Source organism: Bombina bombina, chromosome 2 (genome assembly GCF_027579735.1).
Source record: "Bombina bombina isolate aBomBom1 chromosome 2, aBomBom1.pri, whole genome shotgun sequence".
Taxonomy (NCBI): domain Eukaryota; kingdom Metazoa; phylum Chordata; class Amphibia; order Anura; family Bombinatoridae; genus Bombina; species Bombina bombina.
In genome coordinates, this window is record NC_069500.1 from 933,352,418 (window position 1) to 933,373,271 (window position 20,854).

The 20,854-nt window shown below is 37.4% G+C and overlaps 1 protein-coding gene across 11 annotated transcripts in view; it reads right to left on the reverse strand.

Moving 5' to 3' along the window:
* Window positions 1-238: 238 nt before the first annotated feature.
* Window positions 239-20,854, reverse strand: part of ARHGAP24 (Rho GTPase activating protein 24) — a 1,035,233-nt gene continuing 1,014,617 nt past the window's right edge. For all 11 annotated transcript variants that reach the window (XM_053703381.1, XM_053703386.1, XM_053703390.1 and 8 more), the window contains 2 exons: window positions 8,666-9,740; window positions 239-965 (listed from right to left, as the gene is read on the reverse strand). In XM_053703381.1, the coding sequence (XP_053559356.1) occupies window positions 722-965; window positions 8,666-9,740 (1,319 nt within the window). In that variant the 3' untranslated portion in view covers window positions 239-721. The remainder of the gene's footprint in view (window positions 966-8,665; window positions 9,741-20,854) is intronic.

Here is a 20,854-nt window from a genome sequence, read left to right on the forward strand (position 1 = left end):
AAATTCATATAAAAAATATCCTGTACATGTAGAGAAATCCTTCCTGGGCTTCATGTGTATTGAGATTGTTTCCTAAAATCAACAATAAACATCTAATAGATACACGTGAAATTTCCTTTTTCATTAATATATTATGGGTAATATGCTGTAATATTTTATAAAATTCTGTACACGTTCTTTTGGTCATACTATGATCGTCATAGGCAAGTTGGTTGGCACAAACACTGAAGCCACAAAGTTTTATCATATATATATATATATATTTATATTCATCCCCTCTCAAGATGGGAACAATAACTGTTAATATACAAAATAAGCTGATGGTAGCACAATGCGCAAAAATATCTTAATATGTTAAGTGCAAGGATATATAGACTTTATATAAAGCTTGATTGCAACAACATCTCAATTTGGCAGTTTAAATACAAGACTTGCATTATTATAATTCTTAGAATACAATTCTGCTTTAATAACATAACATTTTAAATCTATGTACACATATCCAGTTGTAACACTTGACAGTAGCATAATGAGCATGTAGATAATACAACAGACTTTGCGGATACTGCGGAAATTGTTGTGTAATCTTGCTTTGTCCACTCTTTAGAAGGCTTTTTAATTAATACAAGTGCTAGCCTTACTCAGGTGACCAGTCACCTGATTATTCCCTCCCAATCAAAATTCAAAAGCTGCTTCTTCATGTCCATCAGAATAGGCCACTTTACTGGATCCATATTGTGTTGCCTCTCTCTGGCCGGCGAGGTTCTACAGTCAGTTCCCCAAAAGTGGAGAAAAACTGTTCCATTTCTTTCTGTAACATGTCGTTCCTTTTCTCTGCATCCTCTTTTGCGCGTTCTGCATTTCTCATTTTGATCTCCACCATCGTGTACTTTTTTTTCTCTTGTTCTAGCTCTTCGTGCAAGGACAATACTTCAGTTTCTAAAGTGATATTTCTCTGCTCCAAGCTGAAGAAACAGAAGTTAATTGTAAATTAAACATATTTGTTGTTGAAACAAACAAGCAACCAAACTAAGTTCACAATATGTGCTTTTGAAACATTTCTCAATTACTCTTCAAAGAGATAAAATAAATACTTTCTCATTGCCCCCTAAAATTTACAAATATAATATATAGTATATGAATCAACTTCTTACATTGATATGATTAAAGAATCAGTAGAAAAATAAGGTCACAATATGATCACAACTTCCATCGATGAGTAGAGCCTATATTAGTGATGGCTAACCTTGGCACCCTTATGTTTTAAAACTACATTTCCCATGATGCTCAACTAGACTGCAGAGTGCCTAAGCATCATGGGACATGTAGATTGAAATCAACCGGGGCACCAAGGTTAGCCATCATGGGCCTATATAGTGGGCCAATTCTAAATATTTTAAATCCTTCATTTAAAATACCAAAAAACACAATTTATTGCCCCCAAACACAGATGTTAGATGTCCTCCACTTCAGTATTTATCACTTAAAGGGAAGTCTACACCAAAATTGTTATTGTTTAAAAAGTTAGATACTAGCCATTCCCAAGTTTTTGCACAACCAGTATTGTTTTATTAATATTTTTTTTATAAACATTTAAACCTCTAAATGTCTGTCTGTTTCTAAGTCACTACTGACAGACTCTTATCACATGCTTTTTATTAGCTTTTCACAACAAGACACTGCTAATTCATGTGTGCCATACAGATAACATTGTGCTCTCTTCCGTGAAGTTGTGCATGAAACTAGCACTAATTGGCTAAAATGCAAATCAATAGATAATAAATAAAAAGTCATGTGATCGTCAGGGGTCAGAAGATGCTTAGATACAAGGTAATCACAGAGGTAAAAAGTGTATTAATATAACCATATTGGCTGTGCAAAGCTGAGGAATGGGTAATATAGGGATTATCTATCTTTTTAAACAATAACATTTTGGAGTAGACTGTCCCTTTATATGTGTGGCTCTATTTTGTCTCTTAGTTGAGTTGATAAATGTTTTACAATTTTGAGTTTTAGATAATTGCTTTACACTTTTAATTATAAATACAATGGCCTAGATTACGAGTTGTGCATTAGCCTTAAAAAGCAGCGTTAAGAGGTCCTAACACTGCTTTTTAATGCTCGCTGGTTTTACGAGTCTTGTAGGTAAAGGTGCACCGCTCACTTTTTTGACCAGACTCGTCAATTGCGTATCCTATATTTTCAATGGGACTTGCATAGCGCCGGTATTACGAGTCTGACCAAAAGTGAGCGGGGTAGACCCTCTCCTGTCAAGCCTGGTACCGCATTTTAAAGTCAGTAGTTAGGAGTTTTACACTACAACGCCGTAGCATACAACTCTACAAGTGCTAAAAAGTGCTAAAAAGTACACTAACGTACACTAACACCCATAAACTACCTATTAACCCCTAAACCGAGGACCCCCAACATCGCAAACACTAAAATAAATTTTTTAACCCCTAATCTGCCGAACCGGACATCGGTGCCACTATAATAAACATATTAACCCCTAAACCGCCGCACTCCCGCATCGCAGACACTAGTTAAATATCATTAACCCCTAATCTGCCATCCCTAACATCGCCGCCACCTACCTACATTTATTAACCCCTAATCTACCGCCCTCAATGTCGCCGCCACTATAATAAAGTTATTAACCCCTAAACCTAAGTCTAACCCTAACCCTAACACCCCCTAACTTAAATTAAAATAAATCTAAATAAAATTACTACAATTAACTAAATAATTCCTATTTAAAACTAAATACTTACCTATAAAATAAACCATAAGATAGCTACAATATAACTAATAGTTACATTGTAGCTAGCTTAGGGTTTATTTTTATTTTACAGGCAACTTTGTATTTATTTTAACTAGGTACAATAGTTATTAAATAGTTATTAACTATTTAATAACTACCTAGTTAAAATAAAGAAACATTTACCTGTAAAATAAAACCTAACCTGAGTTACAATTACACCTAACACTACACTATAATTAAATTAATTACCTAAATTAAATACAATTAATTACAATTAAATAAAATTATCTAAAGTACGAAAAAAACACACTAAATTACAGAAAATAATAAAGAAATTACAAGATTTTTAAACTAATTACACCTACTCTAATCCCCCTAACAAAATAAAAAAGCCCCCCAAAATAAAAAAGCCCTACCCTACACTGAATTACAAATAGCCCTTAAAAGGGCCTTTTGCAGGGCATTGCCCCAAAGTAATCAGCTCTTTTACCTGTTAAAAAAAGTACAACCCCCCCAACATTAAAACCCACCACCCAAAACCAACCCTACTCTAAAACCCACCCAATCCCCCCTTAAAAAAAAACTACCACTAACCCCTTGAAGATCACCCTACCGTGAGAAGTCTTCACCCAACCAGGCAGAAGTGTTGGGGGGGTATTTGTACTTTTTTTTTACAGGTAAAAGAGCTGATTACTTTGGGGCAATGCCTTGCAAAATGCCCTTTTAAGGGTTATTTGTAATTTAGTGTAGGGTAGGGCTTTTTTTATTTTGGGGGACTTTTTTATTTTGTTAGGGGGATTAAAGTAGGTGTAATTAGTTTAAAATCTTGTAATTTCTTTATTATTTTCTGTAATTTAGTGGGGGGGGTTTTCGTACTTTAGATAATTTTATTTAATTGTAATTAATTGTATTTAATTTAGGTAATTAGTTTAATTATAGTGTAGTGTTAGATGTAATTGTAACTTAGGCTAGGTTTTATTTTACAGGTAAATTTGTCTTTATTTTAACTAGGTAGTTATTAAATAGTTAATAACTATTTAATAACTATTGTACCTAGTTAAAATAAATACAAAGTTGCCTGTAAAATAAAATTAAACCCTAAGCTAGCTACAATGTAACTATTAGTTATATTGTAGCTAGCTTATGGTTTATTTTATAGGTAAGTATTTAGTTTTAAATTAGAATTATTTAGTTAATGTAGTAATTTTATTTAGATTTATTTTAATTATATTTAAGTTAGGGGGTGTTAGGGTTAGGGTTAGACTTAGGTTTAGGGGTTAATAACTTTATTATAGTGGTGGCGACGTTGGGGGAGGCAGATTAGGGGTTAATAAATGTATGTAGGTTGCGGCGACATGGGGGCGGCAGATTAGGGGTTAATAAATAAAATGTTGGTGTCGGCGATGTTGGGGGGCGGCAGATTAGGGGTTCATAAGTATAATGTAGGTGGCGGCGGTGTCCGTAGCGGCAGATTAGGGGTTAATAATATAATGCAGGTGTCAGCGATGTCGGGGGGCAGCAGATTAGAGGTTAATAAATGTAGGTAGGTTGTGGTGACATAGGGGGCAGCAGATTAGGGGTTAATAAATAAAATGTAGGTGTCGGCGATGTTGGAGGCAGCAGATTAGGGGTTCATAAGTATAATGTAGGGGGTGGCGGTGTCCGGAGCGGCAGATTAGGGGTTAATAATATAATGCAGGTGTCGGGGATGTCGGGAGCGGCAGATTAGGGGTTAATAAGTGTAATATTAGGGGTGTTTAGACTCGGGGTTCATGTTAGGGTGTTAGGTGTAGACATAAATGTATTTTCCCCATAGGAATCAATGGGGCTGCATTAGGAGCTTTATGCTGCTTTTTTGCAGGTGTTAGATTTTTTTTCAGCTGGCTCTCTCCCATTGATTCCTATAAGGAAATCGTGCACTAGCACGTTTTACCAGCTCACCGCTGACGTAAGCAGTGCTGGTATTGAGGTGAGATGTGGAGCTAAATTTTGCTCTACACTCACTTTTTTGCGGCTAACGCCGGGTTTGTAAAAACCCATAATACCAGCGTTGTCTGTAAGCGAGCGGTGAGCATAAACTGCTCGTTAGCACCGCACAGCCTCTAACGCAAAACTCGTAATCTAGGCGAATGTTAGGAATGCATCATTTGTGCAGCTTGTTTTAATGGACATGAAATATCAGAGCATGAATTAATGCAATGACTGTTACAGAAATTCACCACAGGCTTAGCAAACATGAAATAGCTATAACACGAACAAAATATAGTGCTGAGTGATGCCAGCGAAATTAAAATAACAAAAGGAGACATTGATCTACTACAGCGTTACCTCCTTTGTTATTTTAATTTTGCTTGCCGAAATTCAATTAATTTAAACAAATATTTCAGTTTAAGTATTAAATAATTTCCGTTTGAGTATTTTTAATCGTACTAGTGAGTGCATGATCCGTAATTTATACTGTAAATAGTTATAATTGTTTGATTGCGTTGATTAAAAGCTATATATTAAGGGTATACAATGTGTCATTTTTTTCTGGCAAATATTAACTATGTGATGGGAGCATCCTGAATCTAGTTGATTCTTCTAACTTAGTTTATCTAAGTATATTTTTTGCTGCCTCACAACTTCCTTCTATTTTTCTTTCTGTAAAATTGTGGGTGGAGTTTGGTTATTGAAAAATAATTGTAGTAAAAAGGATTTTAATTTATTATAGAAAACATTAAGGGGTTCATTTATCATTTGTAGAACAAACATGATTCGCTATAGTGAATCATCTCCGCTCGACATCGCTTAAAGCAGACAGCCTACGCTGTCCGCATTTATCAATGCACACGCATTTCTAGTGAAATCTTGTGCAATGCCACCCCCTGCTCACTGGTGGGTAATCGGCCGCTAGCAGGGGCTTTCAATCATCCCAATCATATCGGATTGAGATGATTTCAATCCGCATAAAAGGTGGCAGAGAGGTTAAAGGGATGGTAAACTATGCCTACCTTGAACGATCGTTATTTTATGAACTTAAAAAATAATGTGACTTTAATTCATGATTTTTTAAAAATCGCTATATTAATCCACTAATTTATTGTTAAAACTCATATTTTATTATTTTTATCCTCCTCCCGTACAACAGCCGCCATTGAAATACTGCGGTCACGTTTTTTTTACAACCACTGACAGCTCAGGCCAGTCGGCGACACTCCTCTTAGCTAACACACCCTTCAATACATATGAGCATGCCCTAACTCTTCTATCACTGTCTGAGAGTGTTCTAGCCTGGAATTGTGCGCATGCTCAGCATTTCTTTACGGAGATTGTAAACATTGTACTGAGGATAACATCAGCTGAAATATTGTATCAGGCAATTTTTTTTTTCTTTCTGATGGTGCAGATGACTGTAAACGCTTATTTTAAAATTATTTATTGCTCAAAAGATTGTGCGGCAGCTGGTTACATTTTTTTTTAAGATACATTATAAAGATATCTCTACATTTTATTATTCTAAATAAATGTAACGCATGCGCAGGGCAAGGCAAGAAGATTGACATGCCAATGCTGTGACGCAGGGAGGGGTGGTTTTACTCTATCGCCAGGATGAAGATTCTACACGGAAGTAATGGCAGGGGAGGAGCAAGGAGCGGTAACGCTCTATAAGTAAAGTATTAATTTATTACATTTAGGATTAACGATTAGAAATAAATATATTGGCAAAATAAGTTATAATTACTCAAAGATTAATATTTAAATATTTATATAATACAAATTTACCATCACTTTAAGGAGCAGCAGTCGTAAGAGCCTGAAATGATGGGCCTCCGAAGCAGCGTCTGCTGCTTAATAAACAGAGTCCTAAAACTTAGCTATGTTATTCTATAGTAACACAACAGACATTTCTTGTAGTTACAAGTTGCTTTAAGTCCCTTTAATTATAAGGTGTGTACTGTCCCTTTAATACTATTGTTTTAGCTCAGTGCATAGGTAGAACAGATAGTAATGTACAACAGGATATTGATCAAGAGTAATCACAAAATGATGGCAAACATATCAGTAGGGCCTCAACTCTGAGATTGTTAGTCTAGTAGCTCATTTCTAACGGTTCCAAACTGGTAGTTTTATACAAGGTTAGAGTTGCCAAATTGTCTCTGTAAACAAGGACACGTAAATAAATCGCTTTTTTTTTAATGGAATATTACTTTAAATCATTTCTTTAAAAGTCCCCTGGCATATGATTTTTTTCAGGTCTTCATTTAAAGGGACAGTCAAGTCAAAATTAAACTTTCATGATTCGGATAGGGCAACAACTTTCCAATTTACTTTTATCATCAAATTTGCTTTGTTCTCTTGAAGGCCGAATTATCAAGCTGCGAATGCAGCAGTTTCTGAGCGAGCCGTCGGGCTTGCCGGAAACATAATTTAAGAAGCAGCGCTCTTAATACCGCTGCTCCTTAACTTATTTCCCACCTCTGAGGTTGCAGATAGCAATCATCCAGATTGGATCCGATCGGGATGATTTACACCCCCTGCTAGCGGACGACTGGCCGCAAATCTGCAGGGGACGGCATTGCACAAGATTTCACTAGAAATGCTTGTGCAATGTTAAATGCCGACAGTGTATGCTGTCAGCATTTAGCGATATCGGGCAGACATGATCCGCTACAGTGGATCATGTCCGCCTGACACTTGATAAATCGGCCCCTTGGTATTCTTTGTTGAAAGCAAAATCTAGATAAGCTCATACGCTAATTTCTAATCCCTTGAAGGCTGCCACTTTTCTCTTTGCATTTTGACAGTTTTTCACAGCTAGATAGTGCTAGTTCACGTGTGCCATATAGATAACACTGTGCTCACTCCCGTGAAGTTATTTATGATTCAGCAGTAATTGGCTAAAATACAAGTCTGTCAAAATAAGTGAGATAAGGGGGCAGCCTATAGAGGCTTAAGTAAGGTAATAAGGTAATTACAGAGGTAAACCCTGTAATAATATAACTGTGTTGGTTGTGAAAAACTGGGGAATGGGTAATAATGGGATTATCTATCTTTTTAAACAACAACATTTTTGGAGTAGACTGTCCCTTTAAAGTGGTAATGGGGCTCTAGACTCTCTAGTATTTATACAAATAAAATATAATATTAAAAATGCATATATATATTATTGCCATGATAAGTTTTGCTTTAAATATATCATTATATCTAGCATTATTTAGTATTTACTATCCCATTAAAGGACCATTAAATACAGTAAAATTGCATAAATGACAAACTATAAACAATGCAAAAGCACTTGCTTTTAATTTCAAATGAGTAGCAGATTTTTTTCTGGAAAATTTCAAAGTTAATTCCATTTTCCTTTCTCCTGCGTCATATGACAGCCATCAGCCAATCACAGACTCGTATACATATATATTGTTACTGCACATGCTCAGTAGGAGCTGGTGCCACAGAAAGTGTGCACATTTTGATGATGGAACTTGTAAGGGGATAGTCTACTCAAAATTAAACTTTCATGATTCAGAGACAGCACGCAATTTTAAGCAACTTTCTAATTTACTCCTATTATCAATTTTTCTTCGTTTTCTTGGTAGCTTTATTTAAAAAAGCATGAATGTAAGCTTACCCATTTTTGGTTCAACACCATGGGTAGCGTTTGCTGATTGGTGGCTACATTGGTGGCCAAGAGAATGAAGACAAATTGATAATAGGAGTAAATTAGAAAGTTGCTTAAAATTGCATGCTTTATCTGAATCATGAAAGTTAAACTTTAACTTTGGTGTCCCTTTAAATGTAAAACACTTGGATAAATTGCATCAACAAGCTAACTACATCAATGTTTTTAACTCCCTTTAATACATAACTGTTTCAGCTGTTTTATTTTTATTCAATGACACAAAATCTCTTCACCTACATTACCTTTTTAATCTTGTTTCATATTCCATTTTCTGTTTCGACATCTCTTGCTTTAAACTGGATACAAGGCTATGGAGCGCACTATGATTGCTGGAGTTGCTCACTACAAAGGTTTCACTGTTGTCACTGCTGCTTGTAGCCCTGCTACTCCGGCCACCTGCACTCCTTCTGTCAAATTTATTCTCAAAGTCTGTTGAATTTGTTAAGTCCTCATTGGGAGGTCCATCTAAAACAGGGTCTTCAAAATTCCCCACATAAAAGTCCTGTTCTGGACAAGTTGTTGTGGAGGAACGACAAGAGTTTGAATTTTCAGGCAGAGATATTTCACAAGATGAAGTGGACCAAGTTGCACTGTCTATGCTTTGCTTGTCCTCCGAGTTAATCATGGAAAACTGCTGGTGAACATTGTCATAAGTTGATAACCTATGCTGTTGCAACGAGTCACTTGCAGAGTCCTTCTGTTTGTTCTCTCTCAAAGTGACATACCCATTGGGCATCCAGTTTGTGGTCCTACTGTTTAAAGAGTTGCTCAAGGCATCTGTACTTGACAGTCCCATTTTTACAGTGCCATTTTGTACACTGTGAGTACCCATTTTAGTTCCTGAACTTTTCAGAGAAGATGTTCTCCTGGCCTGTAATGTACCATTTGGTAATGAGAGGTGCTTGTCATGGACCTCCACTGAGCTACTGAAAGAACCGTTGGTGACTATTCCGCTACCTTTGTTAAATGCTGGATTTTTTTTCACCATTAATGGCGGACTCCGTGTAACATCAAGTTTGTGAATGCTGTTTCTAGGACTGTTAGATTTACTCCCAGGGAGGGCAGTTGGTGAACCATTATCAACAACTGATCTTTGTGGAGATTCAGGTTTATCCCAAGAACAATGTCTCATTGTTACTTCCTTTGTGTTATTGTTCTCTTTGTTCTGTAATTGGCCTAATATTATTTTCTTCTGCATTTCATTATTGTTGTTGCCCGGCTCTTGACCAGTTTGATTTGGAATATCTGCATCCTTAGGAAAAAGTATTTCATGTTCACTTATCATCACTGCCATTAACTGCTGGACAACTACAGTACCTGTGAAATACAAAATAATTTGATGTTAAATTCATCATATATTATGAAAATATGTCAATAAAAGTGGCATTGCTGTCATTCAGATATATACTTCACAGTTTGGAAATAAAGGCCTAGTTTGCAAGTGGTGTGCAAAAGTATTAGCAATAGTGGGCTAGATTACAAGTGGAGCGCAATTTTTAGCTCCTGCGTTAACTTTAACTGCTAGATAAAAGTTTTTTTTCCCCTCGGGTACCGCGCGTATTATAAGTTGAAGCAAAAAGCAAAACTTTGCAAACACTTACTCGCGTGCAAACACGATTGCATTTGCACAAGTATGTCAACCTATATTTATATATATATATATATATGACATTTTTTTGGTAAAATAGCAGCGTTTGCAACATTGTTTATAGAAGTGTTATACATAGTTGCCGTAGACTGCTATAGACACGTTCACGCTCCTAGGCTGCTATAAGCCTATCTATGTTTGGTCTTCAACAAAGGATACCAAGAGAACAAAGCAAATTTGATAATATAAGTAAATTGGAAAGTTGTTTAAAAGTGCATGCTCTATCTGAATCATGAAAGTTTAGTTTCAAATTCATTGTAATATGAGCACAATGTGCATGCTAATACCATTCCCTGCACTTTCTATAAAAAGTATAGGGCACACTAAAAAATGTTTAACTTTTTGGTTAAAGGGATATAAAATCCCAATGGTTTCGTTCATGATTCTTTGTTCTCTTGATATCTTTTGTTGAGAAGCAGAGACGTATGCTTAAGAGCCTGCCCATGTCTGTAGTAATATATGGCAGCCGTTTTGTAAGAATGTTATCCATTTGCAAGAGCATTCGATGACAGCACTATTTCCTCTCATGTTAGGCTGCAGATGCCTACCTAGATATCTTTTCAACACAGAAATCATGGGAACAAAACAAATTTGATAACTGAAGTAAATTTGAAACTTTTTTTTAAAATGGTATAGTCTGTCTGAATCACAAAATAAAATATTTGGGTTTCATATCCCTTTAAACATTTTCCATTGTGTGTTATTCTTTGAGGTCATACAAAAGATAACACATCCTGCACTCCTCTTGTAATCAAGCCTGAAATGTTTTCAAATCATTAAGCACTGCCATTATGTTAGCTCAATTTACAAGGTTGTGCAAATCAAGAGTAGTTCAGGAATATAAAAGTGAAACATCAGTGGAATTCATGTTGCAGATGAGCTTGTGATCTGATTTAAGCTATCAATATGTAGCATGTTGCTGGGTTAAATACATTTCACCATTCTTAATAATGATAGAGGCACCCCAGTCACCTGGAAGTGGAAAAAAACTGAATTTTACAGCAAAAGAAAGAAAAACAAATAATGTAAAAAAATGTGTATATATACACAAACACATGTGTGCATTTTCTTTTTCTATACAAAATGCTGTGAGCAATACCTTCTCTACCAAAAAAACATAATTTATGCTTACCAGATAAATTCCTTTCCTTCCGGAAGTATATTTCCTTCATAAGATAGGGAGAGTCAATGGCTTAATTCCTTACTGTTGGGAAATACCACACCTGGCCACAAGGAGGAGGCAAAGACACCCCAGCCAAAGGCTTAAATATCCCTCCCACTTCCTCATTACCCCAGTTATTCTGCTGAGGGAACAAGGAAAAGTAGGAGAAACATTAGGGTATAAATGGTGCCAGAAGAATAAAATAAATAATTGGGACCGCCCATAGACCAGAAAAAGGTGCGGGGGTCGTGGACTTTCCCTATCCGGAAGGAAAGGAATTTATCTGGCAAGTATAAATAATGTTTTCCTTCCTAAGATAGGGAGAGTCCACGGCTTCATTCCTTACTGTTGGGAAAACTATACCCAAGCTCCAGATGACACTGAATGAATAACGGGAGGGAACAAAAAGGAAGAGGCGGACCCTATTCTGAGGGCAGCACAGCCTGCAAAACTTTTCTCCTGAAAGCTGCTTTACCCGAAGCAAAAACATCTAACTTATACAAAGTATGTAAGGAGGAACAGGTAGCCGCCTTACAAATCTAAACCATAGAGGCCTCGTTCTTAAAGGTTCAAGAGGAAGCCACTGCTCTAGTGGAATGAGCCGTTATCCTCTCAGGACGACGATGTCCTGCTATCTCGTAAGCTAAGCGGATGACACTCCTTAAAGGGCTATGATACCCAAATGTTGAAACACTTGAAAGTGATGCATCATAGCTGTAAAAAGCTGACTAGAAAATGTCACCTGAACATCTCTATGTAAAAAAGAAAGATATTTTACCTAAAAAAAACCTCAGTAGCCACATCCCATTGTAAAGGACTTCTAAGCAGCAAATCAGTATGTCTGTCCCGGGACAGCTAAGGGAGTGAGCTTTCGTGCACACTCATATTGTTTCCCTATTCAGTTTAAGGAAGTTTACTATGAAATCTCATGTGAGTTAAGTGAAATCTCATGAGATCACAGTAAAAGAGTTCATGATCTCAGCACTGCTGATGCTGATTTGCTGCATTTCTTCATTATTATTTTTTTTACATGCAGCTGAGAGGCGAAATATCTTCTTTTTTTACATAGAGATGCTCAGGGGATATTTTCCTGTCAGCTTTTTACAGTTATACTGCATCAGTTTCAAGTGATTTAGCATATGAGTATTATGTCCCTTTAACCAAAAAGATACGGAAGTCGAAGTAGCCTTCTGCCCCTTACGCTTCCCCGAATAGACAAGAAACAAAGAGGAAGATTGTCTACACTCCTTAGAAGCCTGAAGATAGAACTTCAAGGCACAAACCACATCCAAATTGTGAAGTAAGCATTTTTTCGATGAAGTTCGATTAGGACACAAGGAAGGAACCACAATCTCCTGATTGATGTTGTGATCTGACGCAACCTTAAGAAGAAAACCTAATTTAGTATGTAAAACTGCCTTATCTGCATGAAAAATCAGATAAGGGGGCTAACATTGCAAAGCAGAGATCTCAGAAACTCTGCACGAAGAGGCAATAGACAATAAAATGAGAACCTTCCAAGATAACAATTTAATGTCAATGGAATGAAGAGGCTCAAACGGAACCTGTTGCAAAACCCGAAGAACAAGATTTAGGCTCCAAGGAGGAGCCCCAGATCTAAACACAGGTCTGATCCTAATTAGAGCCTTAACAAATGACTGCATGTCTGGAAGCTCAGCCAGTCTCTTGTGCAATAAAACCGACAGGGATGAAATCTGTCCCCTCAGGGAACTAGCAGAAAGGCCCTTCTCCAGTCCATCCGGGTGAAAAGATAAGATCCTGGCAACCTTAACTCTGTGCCAGGAAAAACCACGCTCTTCACACCAGAATAAGTAGGTCCTCCACACCTTGTGGAAGATACGCCGAGTACTGGTTTATGAGCTTGAATAAGAGTATCAATAACACTCTCAGAGAAACCTCTCTTGGCTAAGACTAAGTGTTCAATCTTCACACAGTCAGCCTCAGAGAATCTAGATTGTGATGAACAAATGGACCTTGTATCAGCAGGTCTCTGCGACAAGGTAACTTCCACGGAGGAGATGAGGACATACCTACTAGATCCGCGAACCACGTCCTTCACAGCTACGATGGAGCAATCAGGATTACTGATATATGCTCTTGCTTGATGCGGGCCACCACTCGAGGAAGAAGCGGTAATGGAGGGAAAAGATATATGAGTTTGAACCTCCAGGGCACTGCTAGTGCATCTATTAGATCTGCTTGGGGATCCCTCAACCTCGACCCGTACCTGGATAGCTTGGTATTGAGATGGGACGTCATGAGATCTATCTTCGGCGTCCCCCGCTGCATATCTCTGCAAATACCTCGGGATGGAGAGACCATTCCCCTAGATAAAAGGACTGCCTGCTGAGAAAATCCGCCTCCCAGTTGTCCACACCCGAAATGTTTTCCCGCATCGCAAACACTAAAATAAAATTATTAACCCCTAATCTGCCGCTCCGGACAGCGCTGCCACAATAATAAACATATTAACCCCAAAAAACACTGCACTCCCGCATTGCAAACACTAGTTAAATATTATTAACCCCTAATCTGCTGTCCCTAACATCGCCACCCCCTACCTACATTTATTAAACCCTAATCTGCTGCCCCCAACGTCGCCGCCACTATACTAAATTTATTAACCCCTAACCCTAACACCCCCTAACTTAAATATAATTAAAATAAATCTAAATAAAACCTACTATCATTACCTAAATAATTCCTATTTAAAACTAAATACCTGTAAAATAAACCCTAAGCTAGCTACAATATAACTAATAGTTACATTGTAGCTAGCTTAGGGTTTATTTTTATTTTACAGGCAAGTTTGTATTTATTTTAACTAGGTAGAATAGTTACTAAATAGTTATTAACTATTTACTAACTACCTAGCTAAAATAAATACAAATGTACCTGTAAAATAAACACCTAACCTTACACTACAATTAAATCAATTACCTAAATAAAATACAATTACCTAATATACAAAAAAAAACACTAAATTACACAAAATAGAAAAAGAAATTCAGATATTTAAACTAATTACACCTAATCTAATAGCCCTATCAAAATAAAAAAAGCCCCCCAAAATAAAAAAAAAACCTGGCCTAAACTACCAATAGCCCTTAAAAGGGCCTTTTGCGGGGGCATTGCCCCAAACAAATCAGCTCTTTTACCTGTAAAAAAAAATACAAACAACCCCCGAACAGTAAAACCCACCACCCACACAACCAACCCCTCAAATAAAATCCTAACTAAAAAAACCTAAGCTCCCCATTGCCGTGAAAAGGGCATTTGGATGAGCATTGCCCTTAAAAGGGCATTTAGCTCTTTTTTAAGTGCCCAAACCCCTAATCTAAAAATAAAATCCACCCAATAAACCCTTAAAAAAGCCTAACACTAACCCAGAAGAGCCACTTACAGTTTTTGAAGACCCGACATCCATCCTCAACGAAACGGCAGAAGTCCTCATCGAAGCTGGCAGAAGTCTTCATCCAAGCGGCCGAAGTCTTCATCCAAGCCCGCAGAAGTCTTCATCCAGATGGCATCTTCTATCTTCATCCATCCGGCGTGGAACGGCTCCATCTTCAAGACATCTGGCGCGGAGCATCCTCTTCAATTGAAGTCTTCTTGCAGAATGAAGGTTCCTTTAAATGACGTCATCCAAGATGGCGTCCCTTGAATTCCGATAGGCTGATTCTATCAGCCTATCGGAATTAAAGGTGAAAAAATCCTATTGGCTGATGCAATCAGCCAATAGGATTGAGCTTCAATCCTATTGGCTGATCCAATCAGCCAATAGGATTGAGCTCGCATTCTATTGGCTGATTGGAAAAGAAGACAGAATTCTATCAGCCAATCGGAATTTAAGGGACACCATCTTGGATGACGTCATTTAAAGGAACCTTCATTCTGCAAGAAGACTTCGATTGAAGAGGATGCTCCGTGCCGGATGTCTTGAAGATGGAGACGCTCCGCGCCGGATGGATGAAGATAGAAGATGCTGTCTGGATGAGGACTTCTACGGCTTGGATGAAGACTTTGGCCACTTGGATGAAGACTTCTGCCGGCTTCGATGAGGACTTCTGCCGCTTCGTTGAGGATGGATGTCGGGTCTTCAAAAACTGTAAGTGGATCTTCAGAGGTTAGTGTAAGGCTTTTTTAAGGGTTTATTGGGTGGGTTTTATTTTTAGATTAGGGGTTTGGGCACTTGAAAAAGAGCTAAATGCCCTTTTCAGGGCAATGGGGAGCTTATTTTTTTTTAGTTAGGATTTTATTTTGGGGGTTGGCTGTGTGGGTGGTGGGTTTTACTGTTGGTGGGTTGTTTGTACTTTTTTTACAGGTAAAAGAGCTGATTTCTTTGGGGCAATGCTCCGCAAAAGGCCCTTTTAAGGGCTATTGGCAGTTTAGTTTAGGCTAGGGTTTTTTTTATTGGGGGGGGGGCTTTTTATTTTAATAGGGCTATTAGATTAGGTGTAATTAGTTTAAATATCTGATCATTTCTTTTTTATTTTGTGTAATTTAGTGGGTTTTTTTTATTTAGGTAATTGTATTTAATTTAGGTAATTGATTTAATTGTGGTGTAAGGTTAGGTGTTAGTGTAACTCAGGTTAGGTTTTATTTTACAGGTAAATTTGTATTTATTTTAATTAGGTAGCTTGTAAATAGTTAATAACTATTCTACCTAGTTAAAATAAATACAAACTTGCCTGTGAAATAAAAATAAAACCTAAGCTAGATGCAATGTAACTATTAGTTATATTGTAGCTAGCTTAGGGTTTATTTTATAGGTAAGCTTTTAGTTTTAAATAGGAATTATTTTGTTATTAATAGTACGTTTTATTTAGATTTATTTTAATTATATTAAAGTTAGTGGGTGTTAGGGTTAGATTTAGGGTTAGGTTTAGGGGTTAATAAATTTAGTATAGTGGCTGCGTCGTTGGGGCGGAAGATTAGGGGTTAATAAATGTAGGTAGGTGGCGGCGATGTTGGGGCGGCAGATTAGGGGTTAATAATATTTAACTAGTGTTTGCGATGCGGGAGTACGACAGTTTAGGGGTTAATATGTTTATTATAGTGGTGGCGACGTTGGGGCAGCAGATTAAGGGTTAATAAGTGTAGCTAGGTTGTGGCGACATTGGGGGCGGGGGATTAGGGGTTAATAAATATAATGTAGGTGTCGGTGATGTTGGGGGCAGCAGATTAGGGGTTAATAAGTATAATATAGGTGTCGGCGAAATTAGGGGTTAATAAATATAATGTAAGTGTCTGCGATGTCTAGGGGCAGAAGATTAGGGGTTAATAAGTGTAAGATTAGGGGTGTTAGGTGTAAACATAAATTTTGTTTCCCCATAGGAATCAATGGGGCTGCATTATGGAGCTTTACACTGCTTTATTGCAGGTGTTAGGCTTTTTTTCAGCCGGCTCTCACCATTGATGTCTATGGGGAAATCGTGCACGAGCACATAAAACCAGCTCACCGCAGCTTTCAGCAGCGCTGGTATTGGAGTGCGGTATGGAGCTCAATTTTGCTCTACGCTTACTTCTTGCCTGATAACGCCATTTTTTTTAAAACCTGTAATACCAGCGCTGTAGGGAAGTGAGCGGTGACAATAACTTGCAAGTTAGTACCGCACCCCTCATAGCGCAAACCTCGTAATCTAGCTGACAGTTTTTAAAACTGCATGTTCTATCAAAATCATGAAAGAAAAAAAATTTAGCATTACATTTTTTCAATATTTTAACAACTAATATATTTTTTTTAAATAGATGTACAAATTATTCTCAGGCTAATCTTAGCTCTGAATACATTATTCAAGCAATGATTTAATTAGTGTTGATTACAAGTCGAGCGCTAAATGTAATACTGTCTCACAAGAGCACAGCATCAGAATCTCGCTCAGCAAAGGGGGTAAGCGCAGCGATGGGCGGGATTTTTAAATAAATATATATTTATGTGTTAATATGTGTATATACACATATAAACACACACATACTGTATATATATATATATATATATATATATGTATATAGTCATATACATGTATATTTACATTGCGGTCTATGAGAACACACAGTTCCCATAGACCGCAATGTAAAGGCACTTTTCAGTGCCGTTTTTTTTCTAACACCCCACTCCAATCAACTTTAAAGCCCCAAAACAGCATAGTGCAGTTATTTTTTATTTTAAAAAAGTTATTTTTTTAAATAAAAAACTATAATGTCCTTTATTTTGAGGGCATTTGGGGCACTTTTAGAAAATTAACCAGGAAACTAATTTAATTTTAATTTTCAGATCGCTAATTGCTACCTCGAGCTCGCGTCAGAAATACCCAGCCACTTGTAATGGTTGGTTAATTATCGCGTGCCCGCAAATGGGCAAATTTTCCTGTTTGCAGGTGCACAATAATTTAGCGCTCCACAATCTATTTCTTTACGGCTAGATTTAGAGTTCTGCGGCCAAAGGGGTGCCTTAGCTACGCGTGTATTTTTTCCCCCGCACCTTTTAAATACCGCTGGTATTTAGAGTTCACAGAAGGGCTGCGTTAGGCTCCAAAAAGGGAGCGTACAGGCATATTTACCACCACTGCAACTCTAAATACCAGCGGTGCTTACGGACGCGGCCAGCTTCAAAAACGTGCTCGTGCACGATTCCCCCATAGGAAACAATGGGGCAGTTTGAGCTGAAAAAAATCCTAACATCTGCAAAAAAGCAGTGTTCAGCTCCTAACGCAGCCCCATTGTTTGCTATGGGGAAACACTTCCTAAGTCTGCACCTAACACCCTAACATGAACCCTGAGTCTAAACACCCCTAACCTTACACTTATTAACCCCTAATCTGCCACCCTCGCTATCGCTGACCCCTGCATATTATTTTTAACCCCTAATCTGCCGCTCCGTACACCGCCGCAACCTACGTTATCCCTATGTACCCCTAATCTGCTGCCCCTAACATCGCAGACCCCTATATTATATTTATTAACCCCTAATCTGCCGCCCCCAACGTCGCCGCCACCTACCTACAATTATTAACCCCTAATCTGCCAACCGGACCTCACCGCTACTATAATAAAGTTATTAACCCCTAATCCGCCTCACTCCCGCCTCAAAAACCCTATAATAAATAGTATTAACGCCTAATCTGCCCTCCCTAACATCGCCGACACCTAACTTCAAGTATCAACCCCTAATCTGCTGACCGGACCTCACCACTACTCTAATAACTGTATTAACCCCTAAAGCTAAGTCTAACCCTAACACTAACACCCTCCTAAGTTAAATATAATTTTATTCTAACTAAATAAATTAAATCTTATTAAATAAATTATTCCTATTTAAAGCTAAATACTTACCTGTACAATAAACCCTAATATAGCTACAATATAAATAATAATTATATTGTAGCTATTTTAGGATTAATATTTATTTTACAGGCAATTTTGTATTTATTTTAACCAGGTACAATAGCTATTAAATACTTAATAACTAATTAATAGCTACCTAGTTAAAATAAATAAAAAATTACCTGTAAAATAAATCCTAACCTAAGTTACAATTAAACCTAACACTACACTATCAATAAATAAATTAACTAAACTATCTACAATTATCTACAATTAAATACAAATAAATACACTAACTAAAGTACAAAAAATAAAAAAAGAACTAAATTACAAAAAATAAAAAAATAATTTACAAACATTATAAAATTATTACAACAATTTTAAGCTAATTACACCTACTCTAAGCCCCCTAATAAAATAACAAAGCCCTGCAAAATAAAAAAATGCCCTACCCTATTCTAAAATAAAAATTGTAAAGCTCTTTTACCTTACCAGCCCTTAAAATGGCCTTTTGCGGGGCATGCCCCAAAGAATTCTGCTCTTTTGCCTGTAAAAAAAAACATACAATACCCCCCCCAACATTACAACCCACCACCCACATACCCCTAATCTAACCCAAACTCCCCTTAAATAAACCTAACACTAAGCCCCAGAAGATCTCCCTACCTTGTATTCACCACGCCGGGTATCACCGATCCGTCCAGAAGAGGGTCCGAAGTCTTCATCCTATCCGGCAAGAAGAGCTCCTCCAGAGGGTCCAAAGTCTTCATCCTATCGGGCAAGAAGAGGACATCCGGACCGGCAAACATCTTCATCCAGACGGCATCTTCTATCTTCTTCCATCCGGCGCGGAGCGGGACCATCTTCAAGCAGCCGACGCGGAGCCATCCTTCTTCACCGACGGACTAACGACGAATGAAGTTTCCTTTAAGGAACGTCATCCAAGATGGCGTCCCTCAAATTCCGATTGGCTGATAGGATTCTATCAGCCAATCGGAATTAAGGTAGGAAAAATCTGATTGGCTGATGGAATCAGCCAATCAGATTGAAGTTCAATCAGATTGGCTGATCCAATCAGCCAATCAGATTGAACTTGCATTCTATTGGCTGTTCCGATCAGCCAATAGAATGCAAGCTCAATCTGATTGGCTGATTCCATCAGCCAATCAGATTATTCCTACCTTAATTCCGATTGGCTGATAGAATCCTATCAGCCAATCGGAATTCAAGGGACGCCATCTTGGATGACGTCCCTTAAAGGAACCTTCATTCGTCGTTAGTCCGTCGGTGAAGAAGGATGGCTCCGCGTTGGCTGCTTGAAGATGGTTCCGCTCCGCGCCGGATGGAAGAAGATAGAAGATGCCACCTGGATGAAGATGTTTGCCGGTCCGGATGTCCTCTTCTGCCCGGATAGGAGGAAGACTTTGGACCCTCTGGAGGAGCTCTTCTTGCTGGATACAATGAAGACTTCAGACCCTCTTCAGGACGGATCGGTGATACCGGGCGTGGTGAAGACAAGGTAGGGAGATCTTCAGGGGCTTAGTGTTAGGTTTATTTAAGGGGGGTTTGCTTTAGATTTGGGGTATGTGGGTGGTGGGTTGTAATGTTGGGGGGGGTATTGTATGTTTTTTTTTTACAGGCAAAAGAGCAGAATTCTTTGGGGCATGCCCCGCAAAAGGCCCTTTTAAGGGCTGGTAAGGTAAAAGAGCTTTACAATTTTTATTTTAGAATAGGGTAGGGCATTTTTTTATTTTGGGGGGCTTTGTTATTTTATTAGGGGGTTAGAGTAGGTGTAATTAGCTTAAAATTATTGTAATATTTTTATAATGTTTGTAAATTATTTTTTTATTTTTTGTAACTTAGTTCTTTTTTTATTTTTTGTACTTTAGTTAGTGTATTTATTTGTATTTAATTGTAGATAATTGTAGATAGTTTAGTTAATTTATTTATTGATAGTGTAGTGTTAGGTTTAATTGTAACTTAGGTTAGGATTTATTTTACAGGTAATTTTTTATTTATTTTAACTAGGTAGCTATTAATTAGTTCTTAACTATTTAATAGCTATTGTACCTGGTTAAAATAAATACAAAGTTGCCTGTAAACTAAATATTAATCCTAAAATAGCTACAATATAATTATTCGTTATATTGTAGCTATATTAGGGTTTATTTTACAGGTAAGTATTTAGCTTTAAATAGGAATAATTTATTTAATAAGATTTATTTTATTTCGTTAGATTTAAATTATATTTAACTTAGGGGGGTGTTAGGGTTA